The sequence below is a fragment of the Polypterus senegalus genome, chromosome 6 (genome assembly GCF_016835505.1).
Source record: "Polypterus senegalus isolate Bchr_013 chromosome 6, ASM1683550v1, whole genome shotgun sequence".
Taxonomy (NCBI): Eukaryota; Metazoa; Chordata; class Cladistia; order Polypteriformes; family Polypteridae; genus Polypterus; species Polypterus senegalus.
Window position 1 is genome coordinate 60,951,376 of NC_053159.1, and position 18,109 is coordinate 60,969,484.

Sequence of the window (18,109 nt, forward strand, 5' to 3'; positions counted from 1 at the left end):
AAAATTTTTAAAACCACAGTCTTCAATGCTTACTTGCTATGGAGACGGTACAGAACAACCGCAAAGAACATTAAAATGTCCATGAAAGATAATCTCAGGTTACTCAAGTTGCATAATTATGTTAGTTATTCCAAAATACATATATTTTTTTTTAATTATTAAAAAAAATGCTTCTGAAAAATCGGAGTAGCGCATGAATGTGAAGTACCGGTATGTTTAATTCTAAAGCTTGATTCTACAACTCCCTTTTGTTCAATAGTTAAGAGCTCAGTCCCATTTGAATGAAAATTCGTAATACACAAGGTCTCCATTGATGGACGATTGAAACAATTTTATTTAATAGAGCAAAACAGTATATTATGTATTCATTTGCAGGAAGTAAATCACTTTTACGCTTTTTGTACAACTTGATGGAAACAAATTTGGTGAAAGGGAAAAGTTGCATGCATTTGTTAAAGTAGTCCGTTAAAAATTATTCTTAAAGTGGAAGGAAATTGAGATAATAGTTGCTATACTAATATTAGGACAAAATGATGCAAAATTAGGATATAGCAGGTTGGATGATGGATGGATGTTGCAAAATTGCTTTTCAACATAAATGTGTCCTGGTTCTTGAAATTAGTTAATTAAATTCCTTGCTCAACAATACAAGACAACAGTAAACATAACATAAGAAATTCCTGTATATAAATGTTAAATCCCCGGACACTTGATTTGTTTCTTGCTGTTGAGAGAAATATGCACTTGGATGGACAGCCACTGGGTGTGGGTGAATGCAACAGGTGAAGACTGGGTTTGCAGTTACATTAGGCTGTCAGATCCTCACTTAATGATTCTTTCTGTTTATTGCCTACATCTTACTCTATTCTTACTTTTATTTACAGTTCTAGATAGATTTATATTTGACCCCTGGGAAAAATTTGGCACTTTAAATAAATAAATAAATGAATAAATATATTGTCTGAACACAGATCAGAATAGGTAAAAGGAAAGAAAAATTAAACGAAAACTTCTTACTTGACAGTCATAGTGAGTGATTATAAAGGTATCAGTAACGGTGCACTGCACGAATACACTTAACTTGAGCATTCATAGTTTTTATGCTGTTTCTCTGTACGTTTAGCATTTGTTTGCTCAGAGGTTGATGCGCTTTCTGCTTTCTGAGCAGCTCTTCTTTTCTCCACCCTTAGCGGCCCACTTCTTCTCTTCTTTCGTCTGCTTCTTTTTGCTTTAAAACTGATTAAGTCATTGTTTGTGTTGCAATTACTTAGTACATTTTCCTTAATTTTTCACTTAAGCTGGCACTTGAGTCTTCAATCTGCCTCAAGAATGATTTAAGATATGAAGAGGTAGAGGAAGTGACGGTGAAGGTGCTAGGGATGAAAACGGCACATGGACATCCTACTGGGCACCGCCGAGAGTTGACTCTCCATTAAAATAAAATAAAAAGAAAAAGAGGAATAACCTTGGAGGTCAATCATGACCCCGAAAGCGAATAGTAGACATCATGTATGTGTACCAAATCTCAGGCCAATAGTTCTAACGGTTTGCGAGCTACAGGTATTTAAAATCATGGACCGATAAACAGACAGATATTGTTGGTATAAAGGAGTCATAGTATTGTGTTCTACAGGAGATGCATAAAGTAATTTTGAGACTAGTAATTCATTTATTGTGCCTCAAAATAGGGTTGGACCGTATATTTTTTGTTACATGTGTTTATTGCAAAACACCACATTCCAAAGAATTGTAGATTATTTGATGCCATAGTACTACTGAAATAAGTCCTGACCCCCATTTGTTCCGAATAGCATTAAACAGATTTTAAAATGGATGGAAGTTTTATAATGCGCAGAGTGTTTGTTTCTTCTAGCTTCTTAGATATTTGTCTGTATGCTATTATTTGTAATGGATCAAAGCTTCCATGTTATATGAGAACAAAAGTAATGACTGCTGCCAACTGATTTGTGAAATTGGACCTATGGAATATTCTTTGGTGAAAACAAAACAGAAACCAGATTAGTTTGGTTTTGACGGGTACCTAGTGTTGAAATGTTTAAAAATGTGGCTTAAATATATAGTGGAAGCAGTTTTATAAAGTTATATTTTTCATGATCTTCCTGTTAAATAAAAAATAATAGTTTTACATATATGTTTCAGCTCAGTTTCCCACTTATTAAAGTTGATGGCTATTTAAGGATATTTTTTTCATTAATGGACACATAATGTATAGGTTTTTTCTTTCCTCTACAGAAACTTACAAAAATGAAGAGCTGGACCCAGTCACAACAGAGGAGCAAGTTTTAGAGGTGAAAGGGTTCTTGTCCAATGTGGCAGGTATTGCAGAGGTCTTAGCAAGACGGCACATGAAAGTGGCTTTTTTTGGCAGGTGTGTACTTTTTTTTTTTTTTGCAAATATAATACTGCACGAGGCACTGGCACTTTCTAGATGTAACCAGGTTAACTTTGTAGTTTTGTTGCAGTCCTATTCATTGTTTCCCTTAATCATTTCTGACACTGAAAGTGGGATGTACCAAACATATTCTGTGAATGAGATAATCCATGATTCTGTGTGATTATTTAATTTGTATGATTTATGAAATGTTAATTACAATTGTTATCTTTTTGGTTAAACCAATATCTTAACACAAAAACAAGAAATGACCTCACAACTGCTGTCAAATATCAATAGCCAACTGTCACTACTATAGATGTAAAAAAGATGTGTTGGTTGAGTCTTAGTGTGTTTATTTCAGATTTCATTGATAAGCTCACAAGTGAGGCACTCTTTAGATATTGTGAAGTTGACAAAGCACTTTTGAATTTCTTGTAAACCTTAATGTTATCTTTTGGAGAAAAAAGTGTGAGTGTATAGTTAGGCACTTTCTACTGTCAGACACCAAAAATCTGACAAACGTTTTAATTGGTTTCAGTGATATTCAATTTATAGACCGGCTAAGGCAGATGGAAGGACATAGTGAAACCATTCTGAAAATTATAAATTACAAAAGAAATATTTTTGCCTACAAAATTTCATTCACAAAAACAACTGAGGAATTGCCACATTGTGGGATAAGTTTGGCATGTTACACTTGGAACACAACCAAAAATTCTAATAAGACTGCAGAAAGGTGTAGCACCTTTACTTTGGCTGTTGAATTCTTTATGCTAGCACATAGCACATGTATCTCAGAAACAAGAACAAGTCTTCAGTACTTTAAAATTGTTTTTTCATTGTGCTACTAACATTCTAGTTACAGATACTTTGCACTGACAGAACAATACAAAGCCAATTAGAGACTGAGATTCCATAATCCAAAATTCTAAAATCTAAAACAGTCCAAAATCCAAAACCCTGTTGAGCGCCAATATGATGCCACCTATGTTTCATTTTATTAATTCTCATTTGGAAGGGACGGTTGTCCTTTGTGGGGTGCCACAAAGCTAAGACAACTAAGGTCCCAAGTGAAGCAGTGAGCACAACGATGCACCATCACTCGATTGACTAAATGGGGGGGTTGTTCTTGTTCCCCTTGAAATGCTGTGATGTTCTATAGATATTGTGTGTAGTTTCAGTATGAGCACAGTTAATGGCGCACAGCAAAGTGGATATGACTGAGCTGAAGCTTGGCTGAGATACGTCTGACCTGTCAACTAGTTCCCTGAGAAGTGATGACAAGTAACCAATAAAAACGTACGAAAATCCAAAAAAGTTCTTTAGTGCAAGAATTGACTCTCTTGAAAGGAAACTGAAGTACAGACTATGTGTCATATTTATCAGTTATGAGATTTATTAAGTTTCTCATGTTAACACACATTATGATAACAGTTCAGTGATAAGAATTATACAGGGAAATTCACTTGAAACAGACCCTGAATATTCTGCTGTAACTCCCTATAAGCAGTTTGAACCAAAAAAATAAGCTATATACCTTGATGTATGTGTAATTGATTGCATTAAATGTGATGCTGGAAGTGGTTTCCGTTTTCTTCCAGACACATTTCGACTCAGTACTCCATGTTCCCGAATGTATCAGCAAGCATTTCGGGGAGGGAATAGCAGCAATTTCATTGCAAAGTGAAATTTCACTGTGAATTCCACAGTGCAAAGCTTGTTTCGATAGAAGTCTGGTGGTGTCAGATTCAGTGACCGTGGTGGCCAAAGCCCCTTTGAAATTACCCTGTTGCCAAAGAAGGGCTCAATTTCTGCCGTGCTCCTTGCCAATGTGTGACACGTTGCTCCATCTTGCTGGAAGTAACCTTCTGTTAACTCACAATCATCCAGTTGATTCTGACATCGCTTAAATGAATTGGTGATCCAGTAGGTTTGCACCATGAAGACGTTTTGCTCAGTACTGTACACCACCATCCTGATAAGTTGAGTGACTGAGTGAATGGGTACTGGTGGTATGCACCCAGAAGTTGTAAACGGAGGTAAAACGTTGAAACGGCTGTCTGGCGCCTACCTCATCGCTCCGATGCAGGGACATCCAGGTTTGTTCGAAGCTCCATTTACTGAGGAGCACATTGTTTCATTCAGATTGTTTCGTCCTAGCGAGTTATTACACAATATTTGGGGATCTTTTGAGTGAATCTCCCTGTATGTGTGAGTTGCCATTTAGCTTGTTTGGCTGCGTTTGTGTACTTGATGAAGTGTATTCTCAAGGTATGTCATTGTGTGAGGGTATATCGGAGAGTTTGAACATTATGTGGTAAACTCAACAGATAGAAGCTGACACAGTGCAATAGATTTATGATGGCTTATTGGTAGTTCAGACACGCACAGTGCTGTTAGTCTAGTTGAAGCCAAGGTTGAGTGAACATGGATGATTTGCTGTGGGATTACACCATGGGTGAACAACACACTGTTGTGAAATTTTTTTGAGCAGAGGGAGTAAAACTTGATGAAATTCATCGAAAGATTTTGGCTCATCGCAAAAGTGAAAACAGCATGACTCAATGGAAAGTTTATGAAAGGATTAAATAGGAAGAACTAATGAAACTGCCAATGTTCGATCTGATCAACCATGAACATTGTGCACAACAAGCCCACATCGACATAGCAAATTCTTTCATTAGAGAACACTGATGGATTACATTTCCCACTGTGGATACCAGCTATGGATCTGTACATACCATGGCACATACCGAAACAGCTTTCACCTTTCAGCAGGTTTCATGTCCTCTGCCCAGAGGAAGGTTACTATGATGTTGTGTTCAACAGTGGTCTGATCCCACAGCAGTGCATTCAAGTTTATTTGACCTGAGCTTCAGCTAGACTAAAGGTGAGTGATACACTGCACGTGTTCAAACTACACATAGGCTGTTGCAAATGTGTTGTACTGCGTCATCTTCTATTCTTTTTGCTTATTGTCTTTAATGTTTGATTTACTTGTATGTTCAAATATTCCAAAATTTGAAAATATCCAAAATACTTCCAGTCCTGGGCATTTCGGATTAAAAATACTCAGCCTGTATTAGCATTATGAACACCCTTATGCCTTTAATTTCAGTTTGTTGTGGCACAGAATCAAAATTCTGTTTCTGAGTCCTTTACTTTTTGATTGCATCAAAGACATGAAGGAATCCAATTTTGATAAACACTTTAGTCATGGCCCACTCAAAGTCGAAATGATAGAGAAGCTCCCAGTAGGTTTCCAGTAATAAAAAACTCACACAAGTATGCCAGGATTAGTCGGTAGACTAAACTCTGACAGATGCCAGACCTATAATATTCTCTCTAGCAATGAAAAGAAAATGTCTTTACATGAAAATAGACAAAGTGAAATGCCATCAATTCAGAAAAATGTAATCATTATGGACAATTTTTCATAGCCTTAGATAATTGTAATTCCTGTACAAAAGTCAGATTTTTTTTTTCTCAAATTTAACATAGTTGTATAACTAAATATTGCATTTTTAGTACCAGTACTCAAACAAAGATTTCAAAACTAGGAACAGATACATCTTAGTGATGACAAGTACTATGTCTCACTGTATCCTATTGAAACTATCCATCCATTATCCAACCCGCTATATCCTAACTACAGGGTCACGGGGGTCTTCTGGAGCCAATCCCAGCCAACACCGGCTGCATGCAAACCCTGGGCAGGGCACCAGCCCACCTCGGGGCACGCACACACCCACACATCAAGCACATACTAGGGACAATTTAGGATCGACAGTGCACCTAATCTGCATGTCTTTGGGAGGAAAACTGAGTTCCCCCACACAGACATGGGGAGAACATACAAACTCCATGCAGGGAGGACCCGGGAAGCGAACCCGGGTCTCCTAACTACAAGGCAGCAGCACTACCACTGCACTGTCGTGCCACCTCTATTGAAACTAACATTAATCAATTTAACAATCAATAAAGTGAATAATCCAAGTCTCCCTTTCTCAAGTGTACTCCCTCTAATATTGTGTGTGCATCTAATATATCAAATTCATTAGTGTATTGGCTAAAATTACATTGCCCAAATGCTTAGTTGAGATTCTTTCAAAAATTAAATTTTATTTTTTTTATTAGGACAAGCAATGGCAAAAGCTCAGTGATTAATGCAATGTTATGGGACAAAGTTCTCCCATCTGGAATTGGGCACACGACTAACTGCTTCCTGCGAGTGGAGGGGACAGATGGCAGGGAATCGTATCTTCTGACAGAGGGTTCTGAAGAGAGAAAGAGCATCAAAGTGAGTGCGAATTGAATGCACCAAGTTATTTAGGGCAAAAAGTCAGATTCTGTTTCTGTAACATTGGTTTGTTTTCAGTAACTGCTCTGTCCTATTTAATGTTATCACCTTGCCAGAAAGTTCACCCTTTCACTTTCAAAGTTTAACTTCTTTTCTGACTCCTCCGGTTATTTTTATACAGCTATCTTCATTGATTGCAGTTGGTGAGTGCATTCAGCAAGTAAAATTCAGTTATAAATTTTGTTAATTATATGATGGAGCACACAAAGATACAAAGATAAAAGATACAAAGTACTTTCAAACTGATTAATATAAATGAAGTTCAGCTGTGTCTTGTCAATTCATTAATTGCTCAGTACCTTGGTAATGTTAACTCTTCCTAGGCTCCTTATTAACTCTTATCTGTTATTTCATTTCTATATACTACAAAGTCCATATTTTTCTCTTGTGCAGGATTTTCTATTGTGCATTTCCCACTGCTTTAAAATATATTTGTGTTGTAAATTGTATTTGACACACTTTCTATAGCATCTTGTATATTGCTATGTTTTTTGAAAGCCATTATGGTTTTTTGAAAGCCATTATGGTAAATGAAGACTAATTTATTAAATAACTCTCAGCTCCCCAAATACATTTTACCTCAATCATCAGTAACTCTTTCAAGAAAAATGTAAATTAAGCAACCATAGACATTATAGTGTATGTGCAAAAATATTACATATTGTTCATATATCAAGACAAGCTAATCGTCTTCTACCAAATATCATCTAATGAATCAATAATCAGATCATTTTGTTTGTTTTATCTTTTTTAAGATTTGCTGTCCATTTGTGCTTGTTTCAAGATACTAGTGTCACACCTCTTTGATTCCACAGGTTTTTCTAAACCTTTAAAAGGATATCTCTTAAGTAGATGTGTTCTTCCACTTAAGGTGCTTAAATTGGCCTATTTATGTCAGTTTCTCTGTGATCAAGTAAGGGACAGTAATCCAGTAGTGACAGGTGCATGGATTAGAGTTTTTAGTTCTTTCATCAGCAGGCTCAGCATGTTTAGCAAAATTGGCTTTTCTGCTTCAAGAGTTATTGAAGCAGTCTTTCTAAACAAAATGTATTATCTACTTAGCATCTTTCCTTTGGGTAAAAAGTGCCCTTATTAGATGTTGATGCTAAAAAAAACTTTAGATGGGTTGCATTTCTTCTTTCTTAAAGCACAAATTGAAGTTTGAAGTATTAAATTTATGATTTCTTCTTTTCCCATCTACAGACAGTAAATCAGCTGGCTCACGCCCTCCATCAGGATGAAAATCTGAATGCTGGCAGCTTAGTGTGTGTAATGTGGCCAAAAGCAAAGTGTGCTTTGTTGAGAGATGATCTAGTTCTGGTTGACAGGTATATAAATCCTACTGTAATTTAGTTTTGGTTCCTAACTCAGTTGGATGAATCTGATTATTTTTTCCCTTAGGTTATGAGGTAATAACTTGAATTGACTATCCATCTTAAAAAAATGTAAAATGCTTTTCAAACTTTAAATGTTGTTCAGGCTATGTCAACTGTAGTTTCCTTGAATTCTCTATGACTTGCAACCAGTTGCAAGTGTAATTCTGGGATTGTTGCAAGAGGATTTATCTTGAAGATGTTTGATTCTGTTGTCTTGTTTTGCATTTCTTCAGTACAACGTTACTAATTTAATGTATATGTTTGTCTATTCTCTTCCAGTCCTGGCATTGATGTAACTACAGAGCTAGATAGCTGGATTGATAAATTTTGTCTTGATGCTGATGTTTTTGTACTGGTGGCCAACTCTGAGTCAACACTGATGCAGACGGTAAGAATGTCTCTCACTCCAATTTATACTGCGTTAACCTTTTTTTTTTTTTTTACATACATGAAAATCAAAGAGTATTTCCTAAAGTTGTTGATTGAACTGAAACCTCTTATTCATAGAAAGCACTTCCTGAATTTAGATGCTAGATTGGCCAATGTGACAAAATCATTGTAATTTTTTTCTATTTTTGTCCACAATATTGCAAGGATATATACAGTATCTTTCACAACATATATTTTACAAAAAGTGACTCTGTAAAGCAGTGAGTAAAATAATTATTCAGCAATGCTTTTGTACTGACTCATTTTATAGGTGCATAGGTTTTGACTAAAATAAATCAACAAAGCATTGGTAAACAGTCTTATTATGCAATATTAAATGTAGGATAGTGTTTTGTTGGGGATTGTTGTGATAACTAATATTATAAAAACTGATTCTGTCAGTTAATGTATTTTGATGATGTTTGAACAAATAAGGGGGTCATTTTTTGGGGTCAGGGAACTCTAAAAACCTTTTATTCTTATTGAGCCTTGTTGCAGCTCTGGTGGCAAACAAGTTTTTCCTAGGATGGAAATAAAGACAACTTCTGCGAGAGATTGATTATGAAATGTAATTTTAGCTGTTTCTTTCTTTTTCTGCTTCCTCTTTCATTACATAATTTTGTGTATTCTAAAGTGTAAATCAGCATTGAAATGTACCTGTAAGCTGTAGTTAGACAGACAGATCCAGTCTACTGTGTGCTGGAGTACTTCATTTTAATATGACAATTTTTGCAAATGACATGATTTCATATAAAGCTCTGTCTTAACAATGAAACTTTGAAAATCTAAATGAACTGAAACACACGGCTTATACATTGACTAAATATTTAGTGTTCTCTTACTTATACAAGGAGCATAAAATGCAACCCCTCCAAAAAATATAATACATAAATGTTGTGTTCATCAAGCATGTATGTGTATTAATCTGATTGTATGTTTTTTGTGATAATAAATAATATATTTAATCGAATGTTTCTATGCAATTAAAATAAATACATGCACAAAGTGTCTGGTGATTTATGAGTTTGCAGCAACTGTTGCTTCTATTTCCATGTTATTTTATCTCTGTTCTTCTCCATCAAACCCCAGCTAAAACCGTATAGACCAGTGTTTTTAAAGCTTCCCCACGTTGTTCCAAATTTCTGCTCAACACCAGACTTTAAATAGCTTTAACATCATCCCTCAAGTGGGCACTATAATACAACAGGTTTTAATAAAGAAAACCACAATTAACATGAAAGAAGTTTTTAATTCTAATTGCAGTATTGCTTTTTCCTCCACTGGTGTTTAGGAGAAACAGTTCTTCCATAAGGTGAATGACCGCTTGTCACGGCCAAATATCTTCATCTTGAACAACAGATGGGATGCATCTGCATCTGAGCCAGAGTATATGGAGGAAGTGAGTGAAGACAGTTTTACCTCTGTGTCTGTTAGTATTTGTATGGCACCTGGATTTTGACTTTCTTTGTCCTATGGTATTCTGTATAAAGGTACGACGGCAACACATGGACCGTTGTAGTAGTTTCTTGGTGGATGAGCTTGGTGTTGTTGACAGAGCTCAAGCCAGTGATCGAATCTTCTTTGTGTCGGCAAAAGAGGTACTGCAGGCAAGGATTCAGAAAGCACAAGGGATGCCAGAAGCAGGTATTAGTTTTTAAGTCTTACTCTGTAGGAATGAGCATCAGGCAAGCATTCATTGTGTGTGTTGCGACTTTGAGGATTTTCTGACCATTGTATTTATCGTGGTTGTTGATAATTTTTACATAGTTTACAATAATTATATTAATAGTGTTGGAATAATACGGTTCCCCCAAAATGCAGTTAACTACAAAATGCTAAAATGGCAAAGTAAAGTTAATATGAGTAAGAAAAAAATATGTGGTGAAGAAAACTTTTTTCCCCGTGTTGAATTATTGAAATCGGACCATTCATATTATGATGTATAACTTTGTATTATAAATGTATTTATCTGAGATAACGGTCCTTGTTTTGTGGTTTGTAGTCAAGCTATTCATCATTAAGGTTTTGGTGCACCAATAAAGGTACCACAATTAATTTGGTTTTCATTTTAGATAATTGTTAATGAAACCATGCATATACATGGGGTTTACATTAGAAAAAAAAAACGTCTTTAAATGATTAAAAAGAGTTTAGTCTTCAGTATTTATTTTTCAAAAAGTAAGTTCATTTGTTTTATGTGGAAGAAGTGGATCTTTTTTAGAAGCACTCACTAAAGCAAAAAGAGAAAATAAATAGTTAATGTAGTCCAAAAGAAGCAAATGCTTTAATAGAACTAAAAAAGTACAAATCAATTGGTTTGAATAACATTTTGGCCATTTAGGTGTTTGCATGATTAAATTCTGGTTTACGTTACAGTAATTGTTGCTGCTCTGCTTATAGGTGGTGCATTAGCTGAAGGCTTTCAAGCAAGAATGTTTGAATTTCAAAACTTTGAAAGAAGATTTGAGGTCAGTGAATTATCCACACTGCAAAATGTATTAATTATTGCATTTAGTGGCTAGTTATTTTCCAGGACTATCATGGCTAAAGGAATATTGCCTTTCTTTTAGTCTGAGGATATATTGTACTAAACCCCTCATCTCTGTCTGTTATAATTATATGGGACAGGCCACATAGAGTTTACCGAGTGTTTTAACACTCTCACTTATTAGGTGTGGTTTCACAGGGTTCTTTGCAGGCACTTGTGGCATTTAAAAAATGTCTTATGGTAAAATGCAAAAAAGGCCATACATATGAACACCCAAGCCACCTTTTCTCGATTTTATAAATTTACCTTTATATATTTTGGGTAACTTTTAGATATAGACCTGCTTACGTAAATAAAGGCTGCAGCTAGTCTAATAGCTTCACACGTCTAGTTTTTAAGTAATGCATACCATCATCTATTAAACTGCATCCGAAGTGCGGAAAATAAGTAAGGTTTAAGTGAAACTGCAGATGGGACTTACCAAATGATGTAAGTTCCTCAATCCCAATCACTAGTGCTGCTTATTAGACCTTTGTAAGTTTGTATTGGTTTTAGATATGAAACTGCAAAACTATGCAAACTTAACCATTACCCCATTTCTTTGTGTGAGGTTGCATGTTAATGAAAATCGACCTCCCCTGTAAGCTCTGTATTAAGATGAAAAATGAGGCCTCTTCTCAGTATTGTAAATGCTACTTCTCAAAAACTGGTATTTTTTAAAATGCTGAGTAAAGTGTCTTGGGGAAAATACACAAACAACTATATACCTAACAAAGTTTTCACATCTACAAAAAAACAGTAAACAGTTGCTTGTAATTTCAGATGTACAGAGACAATTCCAATATATAGCCCACTTTATTTTGTAAACTTGAATCTACTTAATAATTCATGGTATCGGCCAAGGTTTTGCTCTTATCCCTAGCAGCAAAACCCCTGACAAAGACCCTCCACATATACAATCTTCATTTCGTGCATAATACAACCACCGCCCAAACGCAAATGCGCACACCACCGCATATACAACCTTCGTTTAGTAATATAGATCTCCAAGCCGGGATCCGCCACATGGTCACTTTAGCACGCGAATCCGCCACCATCACTATCAGGGAACTAGGTGGCGCTGAAAGCGCACACGCACAGCACCCCAGAGTCAAACCCAGTGGTTTCCCAGAGTCAGTAGGTGGCGGCCAAACAACACAAGTAAACTTGAGGTAGTAGTGACTATTGACAGTGCCAGCAGTCAGTGTTCTCCACTCCACAGTGCCAGCAGCTACTCCATTACACAGTGCCAGCAGTCAGTGTGCCTCAACAGTGCCAGCAGCTACTCCACTACACAGTGCCAGCTGTCAGTGTGGCTTATTTGAATCACATTAGTGTAATTCAGTGTTAAAAGTAAGTTATTATTCCTAATGGCAAACAACTTCTAGCTAACAACACAGCCACAAAAAAAAAACAAAAACGAGGCCGCATGGATAAAAACAATGAACGAAGGCGCTTGCAATGCTCTTCTGAAACACCAGAAGCAAAGGAGTCATGGCTCCAAAAAGAAAGAGCTCAATGCTTAGAAATACAAAAATGAACCTGCATGGGAAAAAAACAGTGAACGAAGGTGCCTACAATGCGCTTCTGAAACACCAGAAGCAAAAGAGGCACGGCTCCTAAAAGAAAGAGCTCAGGTATCAGATAGGCGTGCAAACGAGACAACAGAACAACAAGAGAAGCATTTAGAAGGCTTGCGCAATTGTTCATCCCAAAGAATATCGGAGGTAACTCCAAGGAGAAGCCATTGACAAAGTAAAGATTTACCTATCTGAGCCTGTTTTTGGACACGGGCAACTTTATGTTGCCTTTTCAAGAGTCCGGCATTCGTGTGACGTTAAAGTGAAGGTTTTAACTACTCCATACCAGGCAGAGCTGATTCAAGGACAGGAGACCATCTTTACCAAAAATGTTGTTAATAAGGATATTTTTGATTAACTATTTTGAATTTACCACGTTTCCAATTTACTTCATTTAAACCTTTGCACTCCGATATTTTTTTTTTACTTATGAGTGCAGCAACTCAAAGACATTGTGGACTTAAATGATATAACAATTAAATTTCAATTTTAGTTTTAATAAATAGGTTACTTTTAGTACAAATATAATTATTTAATTAAATGAAAACTTTCCCAGGACACTCCCACCCTCCATGATTTTTCATCCCTCCAAAGATCGGAGGGAACAGAAATTGATTGCCTTTCTTGGATTTGCGATTCTTTACAGAATCGGGGGTTTACTGGTTGTTAAATATACATTATATGTTATACAGCTGATTCCCTTTGCATTAATTGTTTTCTTCAGAGAGTACCCAAAACTCAGTTCCTTCTACTCTGGTATTAACTTGTTTGTATTTAACAATGCTTTAGTTTAAACTCATTGGCATCTGTGTTTGTTCATGAAACATCAACATCAATGCATATTGCTCTGGAGAGTTCTCCAAATTCTTGTACACTCAGCTAAGGCAAGCAGCTTGCTCAAAATGTCTAACATCAGTGCTTCCCTCCATGATTCTGTCTCTCGTTCTATCTATTACTACTGTGTGCAAACTCTGCTAATGTCTTCTTTACCCCAATATATCTCAAAGTTTTTCTTTTCTTTTTTTGTGACCTTAACCTTGCCATTCAATCTTTATTCTAAAATTATAATTTTTCATGCCTACTTTTTCTTCAGGTTACAAAAATATTACTTGGATGGTTTTTAGAGGAGTTTAATTTTGTTTTTCCCAGTTCTAAAATTACACATATACACTACATTGAATACACAGTATATAGTATAACATTTTTCAATGTATCTGTACCTCACCCTACTCTTCCAGTTCAGCTTTGCATGGGGCCACTGCTTATCTGGACAAGAGTGGGCACAAGAATAAAACCAAATTTGAACTGTGTGTCAGCCTATGTTGGGTAAAAAAAAAATAGGAAATAACCTATGGTTTAGCAGTGCTGCTGTATTGTTCATTAGGTTTTTTTTTTACTAGGTGTTCCAATCCCTTTTGTAGCACCACAGTAGAAAAGTAGTTACTACTGCTGCTGTGAATCACACAAACTATAGTGGGAGTAAAGTTTGCATCATCTTCACTGATGTGCAAGTTAGGTTAATAGTTGATTCTTTGTTTAAATTTTATCTGAATAAAATCAAACCAAATTCAACCAGATTCTGAATATACTCACTAATAATGCTGCCTAAGAGTGGTGATGTATTGAATGTTAATTACCACATGCAAGTAAGAAATTCACTGTACTCTGTACACGTGACAATAATGACCTTGCAAACCTATAAATTGACCTCAGTGTGAGTGTCATTATAGATGAGTGAGTCATTGTCCTCTTAATTTGGCACTTTAAGTTCCTCATTTAATGGTAAAAGTGTTTCACAGTGTGCTAGTTGGCACAGGGACCTGGCAGTACTCATGTTTTTTTATCACCCAAAAATCTGCTTTGTAGCTGTCATAAAGTAGTATCCTTTTATATCAATAATGACACGTTAATATCTGTATATATCTGACTTAACACAAGAATAATTACCAGCAATTTGATATTCTTCTGTGCCTTTATTATTGGCCATTTTGCTTCTACAAAGACGGAAAGTGCAAGGCACAGGTGATTGGCTTTCATATTGGAGAATATTGGAAAGGGGCCATATTTTGGATCACCCAAACACCCCTAAAAAGTAACAAATCCTAATGTTACTTTATACTAACTTTTTTTTTTTTATGGGTATCTGCTGTTAAACTGTGGTTACCTGACCCAGGGCAGGACTCTATCTGAAGCCCATATCAGGTTCAGCTGATTCTTTACATTATTTTCCACTGCCTCCATCAAATGGCATTGTTTTATATTTCGAAACAGTTGTTTCTTCAAAATAAAACTGATTTAACACTTGTGTTTGCTATTTTTGCTTTTATTGTTTTGAGCTGCCTGGCGCCCTGACGGGGGTTTGTTTCCTGCCTTGCGCCCTGTGTTGGCTGGGATTGGCTCCAGCAGACCCCCGTGACCATGTAGTTAGGATATAGCGGGTTGGATAATGGATGGATGGATGTTTTGAGCTGATTTTATGCTGTTAATTTGCATACATTCTTACTAACTCAAATCTGGATTGAAGTAAGCAGAATAATTTTGACCAGAAGTTTGCTGTTATGAACTACTATAACTTGGACCCAAATATTGAAAATTGTTTTCTCTGAATTTCTGTGAAGCGCTTTCGGCACGGGAAAGGCACTATATAAATAAAATGTATTGTTATTAAATAATAATAATCATAATATCTTCAGACTGTTAAACACACAGATTTTGTAATATCATTTTGGTTTTCTAAGTAGTTGCTCATCAACATGATGATATTAAGCACTTTTTCTGTATGTTCAATATTTTTATTAATTGATATTTAAAGATCATGTGTTCTTAAGAAGAAAAGTCACAGCCATCCCTTCTAAATTGATTTTTCAGGAATGCATTTCACAATCGGCCGTAAAGACCAAGTTTGAGCAGCATACTGTGAGGGCCAAGCAAATATCTGAAGCCTTGAGGCAGATAATGGAATCGGTTCATGTGGCTGCACAAGAGCAGAGGTTTGTAGCAATATGAAAATTTAATTTTGGGGACCTTTGCAGTTGATACTGTTTTTAACTTTGGTGCTCATGTGCACTCTTCAATTTTAGTGCTCACTGCCTTGAAATGAAAGAGGAGCGTCAGGACCGTTTAGAGTTTCTAGACAAACAGCTAGATTTGCTGGCCCAAGACTATAAGAGGAAAATTAAGCAAATCACTGAGGAGGTAGAGAAACAGGTAAAAGAGAAATGATTAGCCTCTGATTTTTGAAAGCGAATCAAATAAATGTAAAAAAAGATGTACACTGTGCTCGTCTAACTAACCTAACTGCCTCATGACTGTGTGCTTTAACTGTGCAGGTCTCCAATGCAATGGCAGAAGAAATCAGACGGCTTCATGTCTTAGTTGATGAATTCCATATGGATTTTCATTCTTCACAAGTGGTTCTCAAAGTGTACAAAAATGTAAGGATTATGCTTGAAATGGTTTTGTTTATGCAAGCAAACATTTTACTTTTTCATGTATATTATGCATATGTGTCTGGTCTTTCTTAGGAGTTACATAAGCACATTGAAGAAGGCTTAGGCCGTAATATGTCTGACCGCTGTTCCAATGCTATCACTTCAGCTTTGCAGAACACTCAGAAAGACATGATAGGTGAGTGACTTTGACACTGCATTTAAATATATCATGAACTTCCAGAAAAGTCAGTTTTGAGTGGGACCCTGAATAAGTTTGACTCAGATTGCTTCACTGGCAGCAGAATCTGCTAATGCTTTGAGCTTACCTTCACCAACTAATATTTTTTAACAGTGTTCACTGTAATAGCAAAACATCCTTACAATTAGGTAGCAGAAAAAATATGACAACAGTATTGCTTGTAGGAGGGGGCTTTCATTTTGAAGCTGATATGTGTTTAGTTTAAATAATTAATAAAGCAACCCTTCGACTCTTTTATGCAGATGGAATGAAACCTCTTCTTCCAGCAAATGTGTGGACTCAGATGGATATGCTAGTTCCTCGGAAGTGTTTCAGCCTCAGCTATGACCTAAACTGTGATAAACTGTGCAGTGATTTCCAAGAGGATATCAGCTTCCATTTTTCCTTGGGTTGGACCATGCTGGTTAATAGATTCCTAGGGCCAAAGAGCAGTCGGAGAGCACTCTTGGGGTACAATGACCAGGTATAGTTTTCCATGTTAAGTTACATTTAATCAGCTTTTGAACCCACTCATTTTCAGGTGTTATGAAGTGGTTGACATACCTAATTATGTCACCTAGAGTTGTGTATGTAGTGTTATCAGTTTAATATCCTTTTTATGTAGATTTTCCTAAGTCTAATTCTCATTTATGTGGAGTATTCACCTTTCTTGAAACAAAATCTGCAGTGGTTTTGAATGTTTTGTAGGGTGTGCGATATTGGCAAAACGTATCTCTCTATATTCCTGGGACTTTCATGATAATGATGATTAGATGATATTTTTCATCCTTTAAAAATGTGTTTGTAAAAGTCTTATTGATCTAGCTTGGTCTTGTTAATAAGATATTAATTGTCAATTACTAATGAGGTTAATGGAAACAGCAATTAAGGAAAACTTTATTTACTTAAAACTGTAGTAAAGTAACATATGAATGTGTTGGCTGGGATTGGCTCCAGCAGACCCCCGTGACCCTGTAGTTAGGATGTAGCGGGTTGGATAATGGATGGATGGATTAAAATCAGCAGTCAAAGTATTACCGAGATCAAATGGTGTAAGTTTGAGTAAACCATTTCAAAGTGGCCTACAGGATTTATGCAAAAAATTGCACTAAGACCAGCAAAACTATTTATAATGAGAACATTTTAAACAAACACTTACCCTTAATGTAAACAAGATATGAATCCAAAGGGAATAAACTACTAATCATTTAACTACAGGGCATGAATATTAGAGTCTGGATAAACAAACTGCCCAGCTGAAAGTTGAATTGTGCAGCATACAAGCAAGAACAAAAATCTAACATACTGTCCTATAGTGTAAAAATCCAAAGTTCTGTCAAATACTGCACAGGAAGAAAAATTGGCATTTGTAAACAAATTCTGTCATATATTGCACAAAGATACAAAAAAACAAACCTATAACATGTTTAACCAAATTACTAACCTAAAGTTCTGTCCAATATTGCGCAAAGATATCAGGAAAAAATAGAACAATTATAAAAATCTACTGCAGATACTTCAAGTTGTATGACAGAAACACCAGTCTGTCCACAGCATGTCTTTTCATAGCCCTCTCAGAAGGGCTGTTTGAGGCAGGGATGCACAGGTAATTTTTTTTTGCAATTTTCACCAATTTGGGGAAATATGCCTCATGTGTTTATTTACATCACTGTCCACCTGAGGTATCATCATGTAGCTCTTGATCTATTTTTCAGTGGATGTATGCAGAGATGAGCCTTCTCTAAATTTTGTGTTTTTTTTTTTTTTTGAAAT

General features: G+C 36.0%; 1 protein-coding gene across 6 annotated transcripts in view; it reads left to right on the plus strand.

Annotated features, from left to right (window-relative positions):
* The window catches only part of mfn2 (mitofusin 2), a 58,572-nt gene that overhangs the window by 22,628 nt on the left and 17,835 nt on the right, over positions 1 to 18,109 (plus strand). For all 6 annotated transcript variants that reach the window (XM_039756079.1, XM_039756082.1, XM_039756081.1 and 3 more), the window contains 12 exons: positions 2,254 to 2,389; positions 6,533 to 6,695; positions 7,959 to 8,083; positions 8,411 to 8,519; positions 9,852 to 9,959; positions 10,051 to 10,204; positions 10,961 to 11,028; positions 15,536 to 15,657; positions 15,748 to 15,874; positions 15,997 to 16,101; positions 16,192 to 16,294; positions 16,600 to 16,820. In XM_039756079.1, the coding sequence (XP_039612013.1) occupies positions 2,254 to 2,389; positions 6,533 to 6,695; positions 7,959 to 8,083; positions 8,411 to 8,519; positions 9,852 to 9,959; positions 10,051 to 10,204; positions 10,961 to 11,028; positions 15,536 to 15,657; positions 15,748 to 15,874; positions 15,997 to 16,101; positions 16,192 to 16,294; positions 16,600 to 16,820 (1,541 nt within the window). The remainder of the gene's footprint in view (positions 1 to 2,253; positions 2,390 to 6,532; positions 6,696 to 7,958; positions 8,084 to 8,410; positions 8,520 to 9,851; positions 9,960 to 10,050; positions 10,205 to 10,960; positions 11,029 to 15,535; positions 15,658 to 15,747; positions 15,875 to 15,996; positions 16,102 to 16,191; positions 16,295 to 16,599; positions 16,821 to 18,109) is intronic.